General features: G+C 60.3%; 4 protein-coding genes across 4 annotated transcripts; 1 reads left to right on the forward strand and 3 right to left on the reverse strand.

Moving 5' to 3' along the window:
- Positions 1 to 1,710: 1,710 nt before the first annotated feature.
- On the reverse strand, positions 1,711 to 9,493 carry BO86DRAFT_428607 (type I polyketide synthase; the record flags this gene model as incomplete). Its single annotated transcript, XM_025675603.1, has 2 exons — positions 1,711 to 2,758; positions 2,889 to 9,493. The coding sequence occupies 2 exons, from the start codon at positions 9,491 to 9,493 to the stop codon at positions 1,711 to 1,713; spliced, it is 7,653 nt and encodes a 2,550-aa protein (XP_025532715.1).
- A 323-nt stretch (positions 9,494 to 9,816) lies between these two features.
- On the reverse strand, positions 9,817 to 10,676 carry BO86DRAFT_394617 (uncharacterized protein; the record flags this gene model as incomplete). Its single annotated transcript, XM_025673228.1, has 2 exons — positions 9,817 to 10,466; positions 10,541 to 10,676. The coding sequence occupies 2 exons, from the start codon at positions 10,674 to 10,676 to the stop codon at positions 9,817 to 9,819; spliced, it is 786 nt and encodes a 261-aa protein (XP_025532716.1).
- A 461-nt stretch (positions 10,677 to 11,137) lies between these two features.
- On the forward strand, positions 11,138 to 12,805 carry BO86DRAFT_428611 (acyl-CoA synthetase; the record flags this gene model as incomplete). The annotated part of the gene is made up of 1 exon (XM_025675604.1): positions 11,138 to 12,805. One exon carries the CDS (start codon positions 11,138 to 11,140, stop codon positions 12,803 to 12,805), a length of 1,668 nt encoding a protein of 555 aa, XP_025532717.1.
- Positions 12,806 to 12,865: 60 nt separating this feature from the next.
- BO86DRAFT_394619 (SDR family NAD(P)-dependent oxidoreductase) lies at positions 12,866 to 13,796 on the reverse strand (the record flags this gene model as incomplete). Its single annotated transcript, XM_025673229.1, has 3 exons — positions 12,866 to 13,202; positions 13,264 to 13,353; positions 13,429 to 13,796. The coding sequence occupies 3 exons, from the start codon at positions 13,794 to 13,796 to the stop codon at positions 12,866 to 12,868; spliced, it is 795 nt and encodes a 264-aa protein (XP_025532718.1).
- Positions 13,797 to 14,252: the final 456 nt, after the last annotated feature.

Here is a 14,252-nt window from a genome sequence, read left to right on the forward strand (position 1 = left end):
GGAGGCGGGGGCTCATCCAGAGCCCAAGTTAGGGCTTGCTGACGTGGCGCGCACCTACACCAGGAATCGGATCCCCAGACTAGGCGAGCGCTTAGAACTGATCACAAAAACACAAAGAGATGGGATCCCATTGTTTGTCATGCTGATTTCTAACCTGAAGGCGTAGTTCCCCTCACTTTCAAGATAAGAAACATCATATACCCTATTTGCCCATCGATCTGACAGAATCCCTCACTGCTCCCCGCTTCAAATAAGGCCATTCATTTATCAGCAGCATGTCCTGGACCCAACAAACCGGCTATTGGAGCCGTCCTCTTGACTGCCATGACAGGCTCTTCCAATTCATTGGCGATGTAGGAAAGCCGCTGGGCCGTGAGCACTGGCTACTGATAGGGGCAGCCCAGCTCGAGTACCCCTCGGAAATCGATCTGGTCGCCCAGTTGCGGACCGCTTGGAAATCCCTCCGCTTGCGACATTTCTGCAGGGCCAGTCTTCCATCAGTCTGCTCATCGCTCCGGATAAAGTTGGCGCTCTACCGGGCAACACTCGTCGCGCCGAACTTCGCCACTCCGCAGAGCTATCACTCGCTCTCCGTCAGGCCTGTCGTCAACATACTGAGGTACTCACGCGTAGGATGAGGTTGGCTTTCTTGTCGCGTAGCGCAGGCTTGGCGCACCTGGTTCGATGTACTCGCAGGCATACAGTAGAGGCTGTCCTTAGGGCTCATTACACCATCACATAGATGCCTGCACAGGGGGTCAGTCTCGGCAGCCGTAGCTCATCGGGCGTTTCCAGATGTTTGCCTGAGGCCAGCCACTCCTCCTCCACAGGAAGCTTCGCTTCTTCACAGTCAACTCCCCCGGTGCTGGATCTCGAGCCGGGATCTTAAGAGGTCGACTACTTCGCAGACAAGGCGTTTCAGGATTCCACGCAATGCTCGTATTCTAGGTTCATCTGAGGCTGTCTTATCGCAACTGGTTAGCTGGGTGACCTGCAGACCTCGCCAGAAGACATTTCATATATTCAATTTACTTGTCTACTGATTGTTCACGTCAATTCTTTCAGGTCTCCAGTGTTTTTACAAGATATATCCTGGACTCTTAGTAGCTCTGCTTTTTCGATAGCTCCACATTACAATCAATTGCGGGATGCAGATATCTGTATATAAGCTGTGACGGTACGAATGGAATTGATATTCCTAACCACATGCAAAGGCCCTATCACGCACGAGAAAGTGATTGAATACTTGATCAATCGATTGTCTGATACCATTCATCTGACGGACAACAAGAACACAATAAGGAGAAAACTCTAGGCTGTACCTTTCTAACACCGCTCGAGGCAAGAGTATCTGGGGAGCAGCTGGCAGCATGAAAGAAATTGTACCAAGTGGTATAAGTGTTCTAGTGTGATAGATCATATATTCACCGAATGCAAGCGAGAAACGCAAAGTGGCCTTTGCTTTCTCCTGCCAGCTTCGGTGCTGATCACTGTCCCAAGATCCAACAGCCCTTATTTTCTAGGCTAGTGGACTCCTGAAGTCATCCTTGCTGTATTTCATGCCGCCCAGGACACCCATCTACCCCAGACTCCGAGTAACTCCAGCAATTATCCGGTCCCCCCCCTTCCCTCTCGCAAGGAAGAGCCACATGAAGTCAAAGCTACAATTCATCATGATATTTGCTATTGTCTCGACAGACCTACCGCTTGCTACTCTGCCTCCCCAACCGTCGCCAGCCCCGCCACGGCCTCAGCCACAATCTCCTGCACGGTGATGCCCGCCAACAGCTTCAAGACCGGCACATCAACCCCCAGCTCCGCCATGATCCACGCGCGGATGTCGACCGCGATCAACGAATCCACCCCAAGATCCACCAGCGCCGTGGGCTCGAGGACCGGCTGATCGGCGGGGAGATGGAGACTGGACCGCACCTTAGCGACGAGGCCCTCGAAAATGATCGTTCGAGCGTCCGCCTGCAATTTGGCCTGTGCCAACCGCGCTCGCGTCGACGACGCTGCGGTCGTCCCCGCCTCCTTCTCTCCACCCGGGAGGCCACGTTGACTACTCCCACGTAACCGGGGTTGTCGCTGCCAGTAGTGCGAGAAGCGGGCGTTGGTCGCCCACGTCACGCCGCGCTGGGCTGCACCCTCTGGATCGTCGGTCAGAGTGATCCGCGGAATTCCAGCTGTGATGATCGCTGACTCCGACTCGACCAGTGCATCCGACGACGACGGGGATGATGAGAGTGCCCCTGGTGAAGGGGAAGGCTGGCCCGCGCGAATCCCCTCGGCAAACAGGGCATGCAGCGCCCGCTCCCCCATCGGCAGACAGTACGCCTCCAGGCGCGCCATCTCGTGGGCCGAGTACTGCCCCCGCTGCCGCTTGACGTACCCGACGTCTGTCATGCGGGAGATCTGGATCACCGAGCCCGCCACGTGGCGTCGCCGGCGGCGTGTGATCAGCGCCTCCGAGGCGACGTTGGCCGCGGTGTAGGCGCTCTGGCCCAGATGGCCCAGCGTGGCCAGGACGGAGGAGAAGGCGATGAAGAATCGCAGGGGTTGGTCACCGACCAGATCGTCGAGGTGGCGCAGCCCCTGGACCTTGGGTCCCAGGACGGCGTGCACTTCGGCGGCGGTGGTCTGCGCGAAGAGGTTCTCCCGCATCAGCATGGCGCCATTGGCAATTCCGTCCAGCCGCGGGTAGGTGGTGGTGATAGTGTGGTAGATGGCGTGGAGGCTGGGTCGCGAGGTGATGTCGCTGTGTGGTTTGAGGGGGCTTTGAGTCAGTTCTGGTTTCTTCGGCTCGTTTGACGCATGAACTCTGGGAAGGGGGAAGGGCAAGGGGGAAGAGAAAAGAGAAAGGGGGAAGAGGGAAGGGGACTCCGTACCCAACTAGGGAAATGATGTTAGCTCCGTGGGTTTCGCGATATCTGTCGACCCAGTCGGCTGGCATTTGCGGGTTTCGGCTGGTCAATATGATCGTTCGGGCGCCGCGATCAATCATCCACTCGCACAGGGACTGACCGAGGTCGCCGGTCAGGCCTACGAGCCAATAGCTTCGATCCGGTCGCAGGATCTGCGTGCCAGTCGCATCGATGGGCTGATACTGAACAGGGAGAGGGGTTGAGCAGGTCCAGTCGACAATGGGAACCCCCAATAGGGATCCGGGCTGACGATTCAGGAGATCGGACACCGCATACGCAGGATACTGCGCGCCCAACGTCTGTCCGATGAAAGCTTCCGCGGCTGTATGAGCGGTCCCGAGAAGCTCCGTCAGGTCGGTTTGTGGTAGAAGAGGCGGCAGAGAAGAAGATTCAGGGGTGATCCCCGAGGCAGAGGCATATTGTTGGCAATGCCGGGGCAGATACTGCAGGATCCCGGCCGCAGCCCTAATGCTGCTATTGGTGTCTGCGAGATGGATGACGGCCTGAAGGTTTTGGGGAAGCGCGGTGCTCACGACTCGCCTGGGCGCTCGTGGATTGCAATACACCCACGGCGCGGTACTGGCCAGTATTTTGCTGCCCGTCAAATAGTGCACCTGGCATTTCTTCGCTTGGAGCTGACCGGTCCAGATTGCTTGATGCCTCGCCGCGGCACGGTCAATGGCATAGAGCAGCACGCTGCTTCCAGGCGCAATGTCCTCCACGACCGCTGCCACGGCCAGATGGGCGACCAGAAGATCGAAGTAATGCGGATGACGTGTCATCTCGGGGTCCACGATCATGGAGGAGAGTCTTGGCACGGTCAACATCGACGAGATCGCATTCGAGGCGACCACCACCGTCTCACCGGAGACACAATCCAGGCCCTGGTGAAGAAAGACGGGCCCAGCCAGGGTCGGTAGCGCTGTCAATGCTGAGCGTGTCGTGCGCACAACGAGAGAGTCCACGTCAACCTCGGCCAACACCGAGGAGAGGGGACTCTTCATGACCAGAGTGAACGTATCCTGCTGCCATTCCAACGAACAGGCTTGTGTGTCCACCCGGACAGGAACCGGGATCTTCCGCCTGACGCTGTTGAGCCGGTTGTTGGCCGCCTCTAAGGGGTGCAGTCGCGGCACCAGGAGCTGCCCCATCGAATCCAGGGCCAGCTCCGGCTCGAAGGTGCAGAGTCTGCCCGGGTCGTCGCTTGTGCTGACCAGCCGGAGGAGGCTCTCGACGATGACTGTCACGGCCGTATCGGGCTCAACTCCGCGGCTGAGATCGAGCATCTGCAGGCGCAAATGGGGCATTTCATGGAGGAGAGATCGCCCCAGACCAACGGAGAGAGCCGACGACGCATTTCCCGCGCGATAGTCATCGGTCACCCAGAGCATATGGCGGGCCGAGTCCACGAGAGTCTGCAGCCCTTGCCAGGCCCCTTCCGACGGCTCCAGGCTTTCCGGGTCCAGGTGGGCCAGGTTGAGTACCGTCGGCTTCGTGGGAAATGAAGCGCCATGCAGCTCCTCCAACGAGTGGACGAGCGTAAGGTGGCGCGTATAGGTCGTCATCTGCGTCTGCACTCCCCGCAGAACCTCATCTCCGGGGAAGCTGAGCGCGGAGGTGACGATGACCAGCTCCTCCATGACCGGCTCTGGCGACGACAAGGCGAGGAGCGGCGCTTGCGTCAAGTCAACCTGATTGTCCACCGCTTGCGCCACCATGACACTGATCGGCCAGGCAATGGGATCCTTCAGCGGCGTGTGCGTGTCAACGCCCGAGAACCCGGTGGCCACAAGCAGCTCCTGCCACGCCTCCAGCGAGACCGTGGGCGAGTAGCGACGCCCTTCCTCGCGGCCAGCCCACCAGCCCGTGAAGCCTCCGAAAATCAGCCCCAACGCCATGGGTCCATCGCCCAGCACCTCAGTCAGGACCAGAAAGCCGCCGGGCTTCAGCAACCGCCGGACCCGACGTAGGGCATCCCGCAGCGAGGCCGCCACATGCAACACCGCATAAGCGACAACAACATCATAGCTGCCTTCCTCGAAGCCCTGCTCCCCGGGATCGACGTCGAGATCGAAGGTCTGGAAGTCCATGCGGTCAGCGTAAGGGGCGAACTGCTGCGCCGCCTTGTCGAAGAAGCCCGCCGACACGTCGGTGAACATGTAGCGCGCGAGAGCGTCGCCGAGGGCGGGCAAGACGGAGCGCGTGGCGCAGCCCGTGCCCGCGCCGATCTCCAACACCTGGAGCCGGCGATAGCGATGGGCGAGCTGGCCGATGATCGCCCCCAGCGGCTCCTGGGCCGGCGCGCACACCAGACTGTTCTGATACCACTCGCTCAGCGTGTCATCCGCCATGAAGCTCTGCAGCATCGTTGTATCGTCGCGGATGACCGCGGGCAGAACTTCCCACGCTAGATGGATGAGTCGGAAATCGATATCTTCGGGCGAGTATCGGCTGCGAATCTGCTCGATGTCCTCCGCCGTGTCCTGCAACCACTGCGGAGGCGCGTACTGGTGTTGCTCCGTCCGGACGCTCTCCTGCAGCCAGGCGCAGAAGTCCAGGAAGGCGACGTGGTGCGGGTCAATCTCCGCGGTCGTTGCTTGCATCTTCCCTGTCTCCGCGTCGAGGAACTGCCCGCTGATCTGACGGAGATAATACAGGGCCACGCGTTCCCAGTCGAGGGCTTTGGTGAGCATTGCCGGCGATGCGCGTCGACTGCCGAGGGCCTGCTCGCCGTTGGGCTCGGCCACCTCCCAGCGCGTCTCGGAGAACAGCAGGAGATCGTTGTCGGCCGTGGCCGGGGAGGCGGGCATGGTGTTGAGGCGTTCCATCTGGACGAGCCCTTGCCCGGCGGCATTGAACAGGGCGACATCGCCACAAATCCCGTGCGGGTCGGCCTGCTGCACATAGCTCTCGACCTTGAATTGAGGGGGATCACCTTCCCCCAGACTGTTGCAGAGCGGCAGGTTGATTGCCACCCGCTCGATCGAGACGGGCATGTACAGGGTCCACAGACCCCCGTCCCGGTGATCCGTGAAGGCCGAGAACAGAACCTGCACGGCATTGTCCAGCAAAGCCGGATGAAGCCCTGGTTCGTCGGCCGTCGCGTCAGTTGTCCAGTCCACCTGTGCAATTGCCTGTCCTAGAGATCGACGGAGGCGGGCAATCCGCTGGAAGGGGCCGCTGTATTCATAGCCGAGCTGGGCCAGATGGCTGTACATGTGTCCGGGATCCAGCTCTGCCATCGCTCGTGAGGCAGGCGACGAGGTCCCTGCTTCGGGCAGAAGGTCCTCAACCAGGTTGCCCAGCTGGACCGTGATGTTCATCGTGGCCGCAGCGCTGGTGGACCGGCTCGTCTCCTCTGTCCGGTCCACATCCAGATCCACCGTGCACCTCGCCTGCACCAGCTGCTCCTCATCGTGAGACACATGCAGCGTGACGGCGATGTTGGCGCCAGCCTCCTCGTCTACCCGAAGAGCCTTGAGGAAGTGCACGTCCTCGAGAGTGATCGCTTGCACTGGTCGCCCTGCCGCCACCTGCAGCGCGGCCTCCACCCCCAATGCCAGATATCCCGTGGCCGGGAAGATGACCTGGCCTTGGAGGACGTGTCCCCGGAGCCAGTCCAGCTGCTCGACACGCAACTCATTCGACCAGCGGCACACGGAGCCCCTGCCCACTCCCCCATCCAGCTCATCCCGGGACCCCAGCAAGCTGTGAACCGGGCTTTTACATATAGTATGCTGCGTGACCAGTTGTCTCTTGGAGCGCGGCGACGGCGCTGGGAGCCAGAAGCTATGCTCATGATCCCAGGGATACCTGGGCAGGCCCGTCAGCCGTGGACGACGAGTTCCTGGCACTGTGAGCCCGAAGGCCTGGAGACGGGGCACTCCGGCACGACCCAGATGCACCCACAAGTCCCCCAGACATTCCGACACCGCGACTCCATCTGGCTTGCTGCGATGCAGGGTACCCGAGTAAGGGAGGGCCCCACCGCGGCTCTCGAGCATCGTCTGCGTGGCCGGGCCCTGCAGCGCCGGATGGGGGCCCAGCTCGAGACAAAAATTCACCTCTGGCGTGTCCGGGTCTGTCAGCGCGTGGGAAAGCGCCGGCTGGAAGAGCACGGGATTCACCAGATTGTCCACCCAATACGAGGCGGCCAGCTCGTGAGCATCATGCTGCTCACCATGGACCATGACCTGGTCCGGCCGAACGCTCGAATACCAGCGCGGGGCCTCGTCGCCGGCGGGAGGCCGCAAGACCTGGATGTGACACCGGACCAGCGCCGCATGATACGCGGCGGCGCACGCGCGCATATGATGCGAGTGGTAGGCGGTGCCGACCTTCAGCAGCCGGTTGAAGACCTTGCCCTCGTCGAGGTAGGTCTGAGCCTCGGCCACCGCGTCCGCGTCGCCCGAGAGCGTCACGCTGGCCGAGGAGTTCACGGCTGCCAGCGCGAGGCGGCCCTCAAACGCCACGGTGTCGACCAGCTCCTCGGCCTGCGCCTGCGACAGCCCAGCGGCCAGCATGCGACCCTCCTTGGGCAGCGTCGGGAGCACGCGGCCGACGTGCAGGCCGCGGTAGAAGGCAATGCGGATTGCGTCCTCGGGCTCCAGGAACCCGGCGACCACGGCGGCGGCGATCTCCCCTGAGGAATGGCCCACCACTGCGGCAAACGAGACGCCGCCGACGGCTTGCAGCAGGTGCGCGAGCATGAGTTGCACCGCGGTGCAGGCGGGCTGGCAGATCTCGGGGACCTCCAGCCGCGAGGTCTCGGCCGGTCGTTGTAGTTCCTCGCGCAGGGACCAGTCTGGTCGGTCCTCCTCGGGCAACGACTGCAGGGCGGCGTCCAGCCGCTCAAGAATTGCGGCCAGCGGTGGATACGTGGCGAGCAGGCCCGCCCCCATCTGCGACCACTGCGCGCCTTGACCCGTGAAGATGCCCAGGATGCGCGATTCGCGGAATGGGGAGCGGTGGCCAGCTGCCGACGGGGGGGAATCTCCAGCGAGAACCCTGGCGATATCTTCTTGCAATGCTTTGATTGGGGAAGCGGGGAAGCGAATGCGCACGGGGAGAAGGGATCGCTGGTCGGCCAGGGTCGACGCGAGGTGGGCAGGCTCGATTGAGAGATGCGCCTGCAGGTGTTCGTCGTATCGCTTGAGCATCGCCACCAACGACCGTTCTGACGCAGCTGAGAAGACATACGGCAGAAGCGACGATGAGACCGGCGTCAGCGATGGCGAGGCATCCCCAGCAGCGGTCAGAACGGCGTCCTGGAGCGTAACGGACTCCAAAATGACATGGGCGTTGGTGCCTCCGAAACCGAAGCTGTTGACGCTGGCTCGACGAGGGTCCGTCGCGGCGCACATTGATGGCCAGGGCTCGGCCCCGGTAGGGACCGTCAAGCGCGTACAATATGGGGCGACCTTCGGGTTCAGCGTTTGGAAGCCCAAATTGGGTGGGATTCGCTCATGCTGTAGGGCCAACGACGCTTTCAGGACGCCTGCCAGGCCCGCCGCGCCCTCGGTATGGCCGACGACTGTCTTGACGCTGCCGACCCACACCGACGGGCCGGCCTCGCTATCGTCCGCAGGGGATGTGAGCGAGAATGCGGTGGCGAGTGCTTCTGCCTCCAACGGATCTCCGGCCTGGGTACCGGTGCCATGGGCCTCGATATACTGCGGTCGGTCGCGCGGCTGCGTGGGATCCAGGCCCGCGCGACGGTATACGTCACGGATCAGGCTCACCTGCGCCGAGGCGCTGGGCAGAGTGATGCCACTGGTGCGTCCGTCGTGGTTGACCCCGGTCTCTCGGATCACGCACTGGATGTCGTCGCCGTCGGCGAGGGCGCGGGAAAGCGGCTTCAACAGGACTGCCACAATCCCCTCCCCGCGGGCGTATCCATCGGCGCGAGTGTCCCACATCTTGCAGCTGCCGGTCGGGGAGAGCATGCTCAGATTGCTGAATCCGATGAAGGGGCGGCCGTCCAGAAGCAGGTTCGCCCCTGCCGCCACGGCCAAGTGCGATGCCCCCGTCCGCAGCTGCTGCACCGCGTGGTGGAGAGCGACCAGGCTTGAGGAGCAGGCGGTATCCACCGTCACTGACGGACCATGCCAATCGAAGAAGTGGGAAATGCGATTCGAGGCCTTGTTCGGCGCGGTGCCCGTGATGTGATACGTGGAGATGGCGTCCGGGTCCTGGCTACTCAGCGCCAGATAGTCATGGAACATCACGCCCGTGTAGACGGCGGTATCGGAGCCACGCAGTCGCTCGATCGTCAGTCCTGCCTCCTCCAGCGCCTCGTAGACGGTCTCCAGTAACAGGCGGTGCTGCGGGTCCATGGCTTGCGCCTCCAAGGGATTCAGGCTGAAGAAGGAGGCGTCAAACTTGGCGACATCCTGGGAAAGGAAATACCCCCGCGGGGAAGCATTGTGGCGTGAGGGAGGGATGCGATGAGGAGGGATGTCTTGGGAGACGTCGTAGGGCTGTTGGAGGAGAGTCCAGAGCGTCGACGGAGAATCACACCCCCCAGCCAGTCGACACCCACTGCCTATAATGGCGATGGGTTCGTTCATTGGGAAAGATTGGAAGTGTTTGAAGGGGAGAGAAGAACCAAAGAAAAAGGTTTACTCGATCATTACCGAGGTGCGCAACGTCGTCTCTATACGAAAAGGAAGAATGAATTCGAGTTCTATGCCAGGTTCTATGCAATTCTCAGGCCGGAGCTGAAGTCCAGCTCATCTATGTCATACACACACAAACAGAAAGGAGATGGAAACACGAGGAAAGGCCAATCGCCCCAGAGGCGTTGTCAGCCAGCCATGTCACCTTGCGTTCGATGCTGATTAGTCCGATAAGGTTTGATGCTGCCAGCGCCATACGCCCGGAATCCCTGTCATCATGCCAGACTGGGGGCTTTGTAGAGGAACTGAGCAACCTTGCGTGCCAAAGCAGGATCACGAGGAATTTCATGTCCGGCCGCGGTCTCCACCATTTGAGCCTGACTTGTCATGCAGTGCGTTTGCAATGCAAGCGAGTCGGCCCGATAGGGGTCTTTAGCGCCAACGATATGCAGCGATGGGATGGAGATCTGGGCCAGCGGACCCAGACGCATGGGAGCCCTCCCATACGGCCACAGTAGCGGTGTGGCTGCATTCCATTCCCGACAAAGCAGGGGATGATCAGCGGCGCCAAAAACGCCCCTAATCTCGTCCGTCTTCCAGAGAAGCTTGGGTGGACTCCCTTCCCCGGCAATTGAACGACAGTGTCCCTCCTGATCTAGGGTAAACCCAGGGCTGTCGAGATCCCAGCATTGAATGGCACAGAAGAACACCGCACATCTGAATTCGTTGTGCGGACATGGCCGACTGGCATCGTGAAGAAGATAGGACGCCGCCAGGGCGGCCCCTTGGGAGAAGCCTATGATGCCATCAAAGGGGCCATGCAGGTCGATATATTGCTCCAGGCGGTTGATCACTTCGAGCACGGCACTCGGCGAGGGAACGGTGAAGTAGGAGTAGTACGGCCCCGGAAAGAATATCTCGACCCCTAGTTCGTCGTGACGGTCAGTTGTCGCCCTCACTGACACGCAAAGCCCACTGTTGTCAAAAGAAGCTTCTGACCTGGTGCGGGGGCAGTTTCCAGCTCCCCCTGGAAATAGACGAACTCGTGGCCTGGCAGCTGACGTTTGACCATGTATAACTGGGCTTCCAGAATGGCGTTTCCGGTGCCGATACCGTGGAGGCAGAGAAAACGCATGCTGATTGAATCGGTGGTGCGCGGGTGGCTGAAATCCTATTTCCGAGTCGACTACAACATCCTTTTATGGCGCTTCAGCCCCTGTGCTGAGCGCAAGTACGTGTGAGATTACGTTGTGGCTTGCCCAAGCGGTCTGGATTACATGATGATCTACGAGCTCGGTAGCTGCATGAGACACGGGCACTTGCAGTCAGGAACAGAAGCACAAGATATCCATGAAGAACGAACTATCTCGGCTGGGATGCAGTCTGGTCGATCATAACTTGTCGACGCAAGGGGGAGCAAGGGTGATGTGATATCGAATCGACAGGCAGTCTCGCACTACAGCTTAGGATTTCAGCCGAGGCAACACGAGCAGCAAAGAGGCAAGCCTCCATAAAGCGATTGCATCGGCCTTCAATTGCACCGTGCTCACCTACCACCTATCTTCCCATCTTGCCAAATTGCTAGGTACCAGCAAGATGACCCGACTTCATCCCGGCCGCAGACCTACCCACTTCAACTTTGCCCGAGACGTCATTGATCGGTGGAGTGAGCAGCGAGCAGACTCCGCCGCTCTCGTTCTGGTGACACAGGGAAAGCGCCGCGATGTCACGTATCGTGAGCTGAGTGAGCGCTCCAGTCATGTTGCCGCCGCGCTGTATGCGCTTGGAGTGCAGCAGGGCGATACCATTGTCATCTCGGCCGCGCGTTGTCGGGATTGGTATGAGATCCTGTGTGCGACAATTCGCAGTGGCATTCTGGTCTGCCCCGTGGCCGGCGCGCTGTCGGCTTCCGATCTCGAATATCGTATGCAGAAAGTCGGCGCAAAAGCCTTCATCGGAGACCTTCCCCAAACTCAGAAGGTCCTGTCGGTCCGGTCACGTCTCCCTGCCCTCCAACACTTGATCCAGGTCGGGCCTGACGAAACGGTCCCCGAGGCACTCGGCTATACAGCCCTGGCTGCCATGGGACAAGCGAATGGCGCAGACACGACAATCGATTCGGAGGCGAGCGCGCCCTGCGTCCTCTATTTCACCTCGGGGTCAACGGGGCAGCCCAAGTTGGTCCAGCACAGCCAGATCTCGCTGGCCTTGAGCAGTCGCATCGCCGGAGAGCACTGGTGTCAGCTCCGTGCGGATAGCCTCTTCTGGAGTCTCTCCGAAGTGGGCTGGGTCAAGGGCTCGTGGGCGGTCTTCGCAGCCTGGAACCATGGCGCCGCTCTGCTTGTGGATGAAACCCCCGCGCTGGCCTTCGACCCAATTCACACACTGCAACTCTTGCACGAGTATCCGGTCACCAGCTTCTGTGCCACCCCGACAGCCTACCGGCAACTCGTCACGTCGACGACTCGGGAGTTTGCGGCCACCCACGCGCCTCAGGCCCTAAGGGTCTGCATCAGTGCTGGGGAGGCAATCGAGGGGTCTGTTATCGAGGCCTGGCGACAGATGACTGGGGGGGTCACGATACTCAACGGGTATGGTCTCACGGAGACCGTCTTTCTGTGCACGGAATCCGCCGACGATCAACGGCCGGGGTCCATGGGTCGACCTCTGCCCGGGATCCCGCTGGAGATCCTGGGAGAGAGCGCGGAACCAGTTTCGACCGGAGAAGAAGGAGCGCTGGGGGTGTGCTTGTCTGCCTGCGCCGATTCTCTGTACGATGTCTTCAATGGCTACGTCGACGACCAAGGGGTCGTGTCGCGACCAGTGGTCCGCAACACGAAGGGGATGGAGTATTACCTGACCGGGGATCGGGCCTACCGGGACGCGGACGGTTATTTCTGGTTCAAGGCGCGGCAGGACGATATCATCAACTGCTCGGGGTATCGCATCGGCCCCAGCGAGGTGGAAGCTGTGCTCCAGATGCATCCGGGGGTGCTGGAATCGGCGGTCATTGGCATCCCCGACGACGAGCGCGGCTCGGTCATCAAGGCCTACGTGGTGCTGAACCAGGAGTACGAGCAACATGCGCCGCGCAAGCTCAAGGTAGAACTGCGGCAGCATTGTCTGAACCACAGCGCCCCTTACAAGTGTCCACGGGTCATCGAGTTCCTCGCCAGAAGCGATTTGCCTCGCACGGTAACGGGGAAGGTCCAGCGTCATGTGCTGCGTGCTCGTGAGCAGAGACAGTCAATAGGAACAGCATAGTATAGGAATCGAATCAATTAAGTGCTAGTATCTACCGTGTCTCTCTTCCAGTCGCAATCTCTAAATGTAAAGATGACCTCCACTCACGGAGACTGTATTGCCGTTAATCCAGCTGGCCCCCGGACTAGCCAGAAACGCGACGACGTTGGCCACCTCTTGCACGGTGCCATGACGTTTGGCTGCGCTGGGCCCCTCGATCTGTGCATCCCGGAACTCGTCGGGGATATCCCCCCCCTCCACGGCGGTATCAATCTCTCCCAGTGCGACATTGTTGACCGTCATCTTATGTGGGCAGGCCAGCTCGTGCGCCCACTGACGGCCCAGGCATTCCAAGGCGGCCTTGGTGGCCGCGTAGAGAGACAGGTTGGTAGCACCGATGCGAGACAGGGCGGACGATCTGCAGAGCGCCCATCAGTCTAGAACAGCAGCAGGCAGGCAGTGTTGGCCAGCGAACTTACATATTGATGACGCGTCCGTCTTTTTCCGCAAGGTGAGGGAGCAGGGCCTGCACCAGCAGATGTGGAGCACGGACATTCACCATAAACTCACTAGACAATAGAAAGGCGTGCGTCAGTCAATAGAAACCCTGGATCAACGCTCAGCAAAGGGTTTGGAGCGCCAACTGTTCAAACAACGCCCCGTCGAGCTCTGCGACCGGCAGGAAAGGGGGATATGCTGCTGCGTTGTTGACGAGAATATCGATGCGCGAGACCTGCAGGCCCTGTAGCGCCTGTTCGATTACACGACGGCCGGCATCCAACGTCGACAGATCCACCTGCACTAGGGTCGCGACACCACCCAAGGCGCTGATCTCCCCTGCGACCTTCTGAGCTGCCGGAGTACTTTTGTCTGCATGGTAAACAATCGCAACCCTAGCGCCACGCTGGGCGAGTTCGATGGCAATCCCAGCTCCAATGCCGCGGGAACTGCCAGTCACAATGGCGGCTTTGCCCGCAAGGGAGACGGTGGGGGGCAAGTTGAAGACGGTCATTGTCGCGGCTGTCACCTTGGATCGGGGTGCTGGATGACACTGCTGGAATGCGGAATGGAGGAGAGAAGGGAGAGAGTCTTGACCGACAGTGTTAAGATATGCTCGATGGCCGCAAGTGCTTTTCCGAAGCCACGTCAGCTCACATAGCATCGCGTAACTCATCGTGCCGATTCGGGCACGAGAGAATGACACCTTAGACATGCATGCAGAATATATTGTAGGTCTGTGGTCCAAGCGCGCAACATGATTTCCCTTCTTCCTACCTGGCCATTGTCATGCAGCCTGCAAAGGGCTGGTGAGATGGCTCTGCATTCCTACCCGACCGATTAGGGCAACCCGCGAGCCGATCCCCCCCCTTGGTGCATGTAAGAGGCAGATCGCCTGCAGGAAATTATCGCAACCCGTACACTTATTTGTTCTCGAACAGATGCATTGAGTCCGTCCTTCGAGGATTTC

Source organism: Aspergillus japonicus (genome assembly GCF_003184785.1).
Source record: "Aspergillus japonicus CBS 114.51 unplaced genomic scaffold BO86scaffold_2, whole genome shotgun sequence".
In the NCBI taxonomy this organism is placed as follows: domain Eukaryota; kingdom Fungi; phylum Ascomycota; class Eurotiomycetes; order Eurotiales; family Aspergillaceae; genus Aspergillus; species Aspergillus japonicus.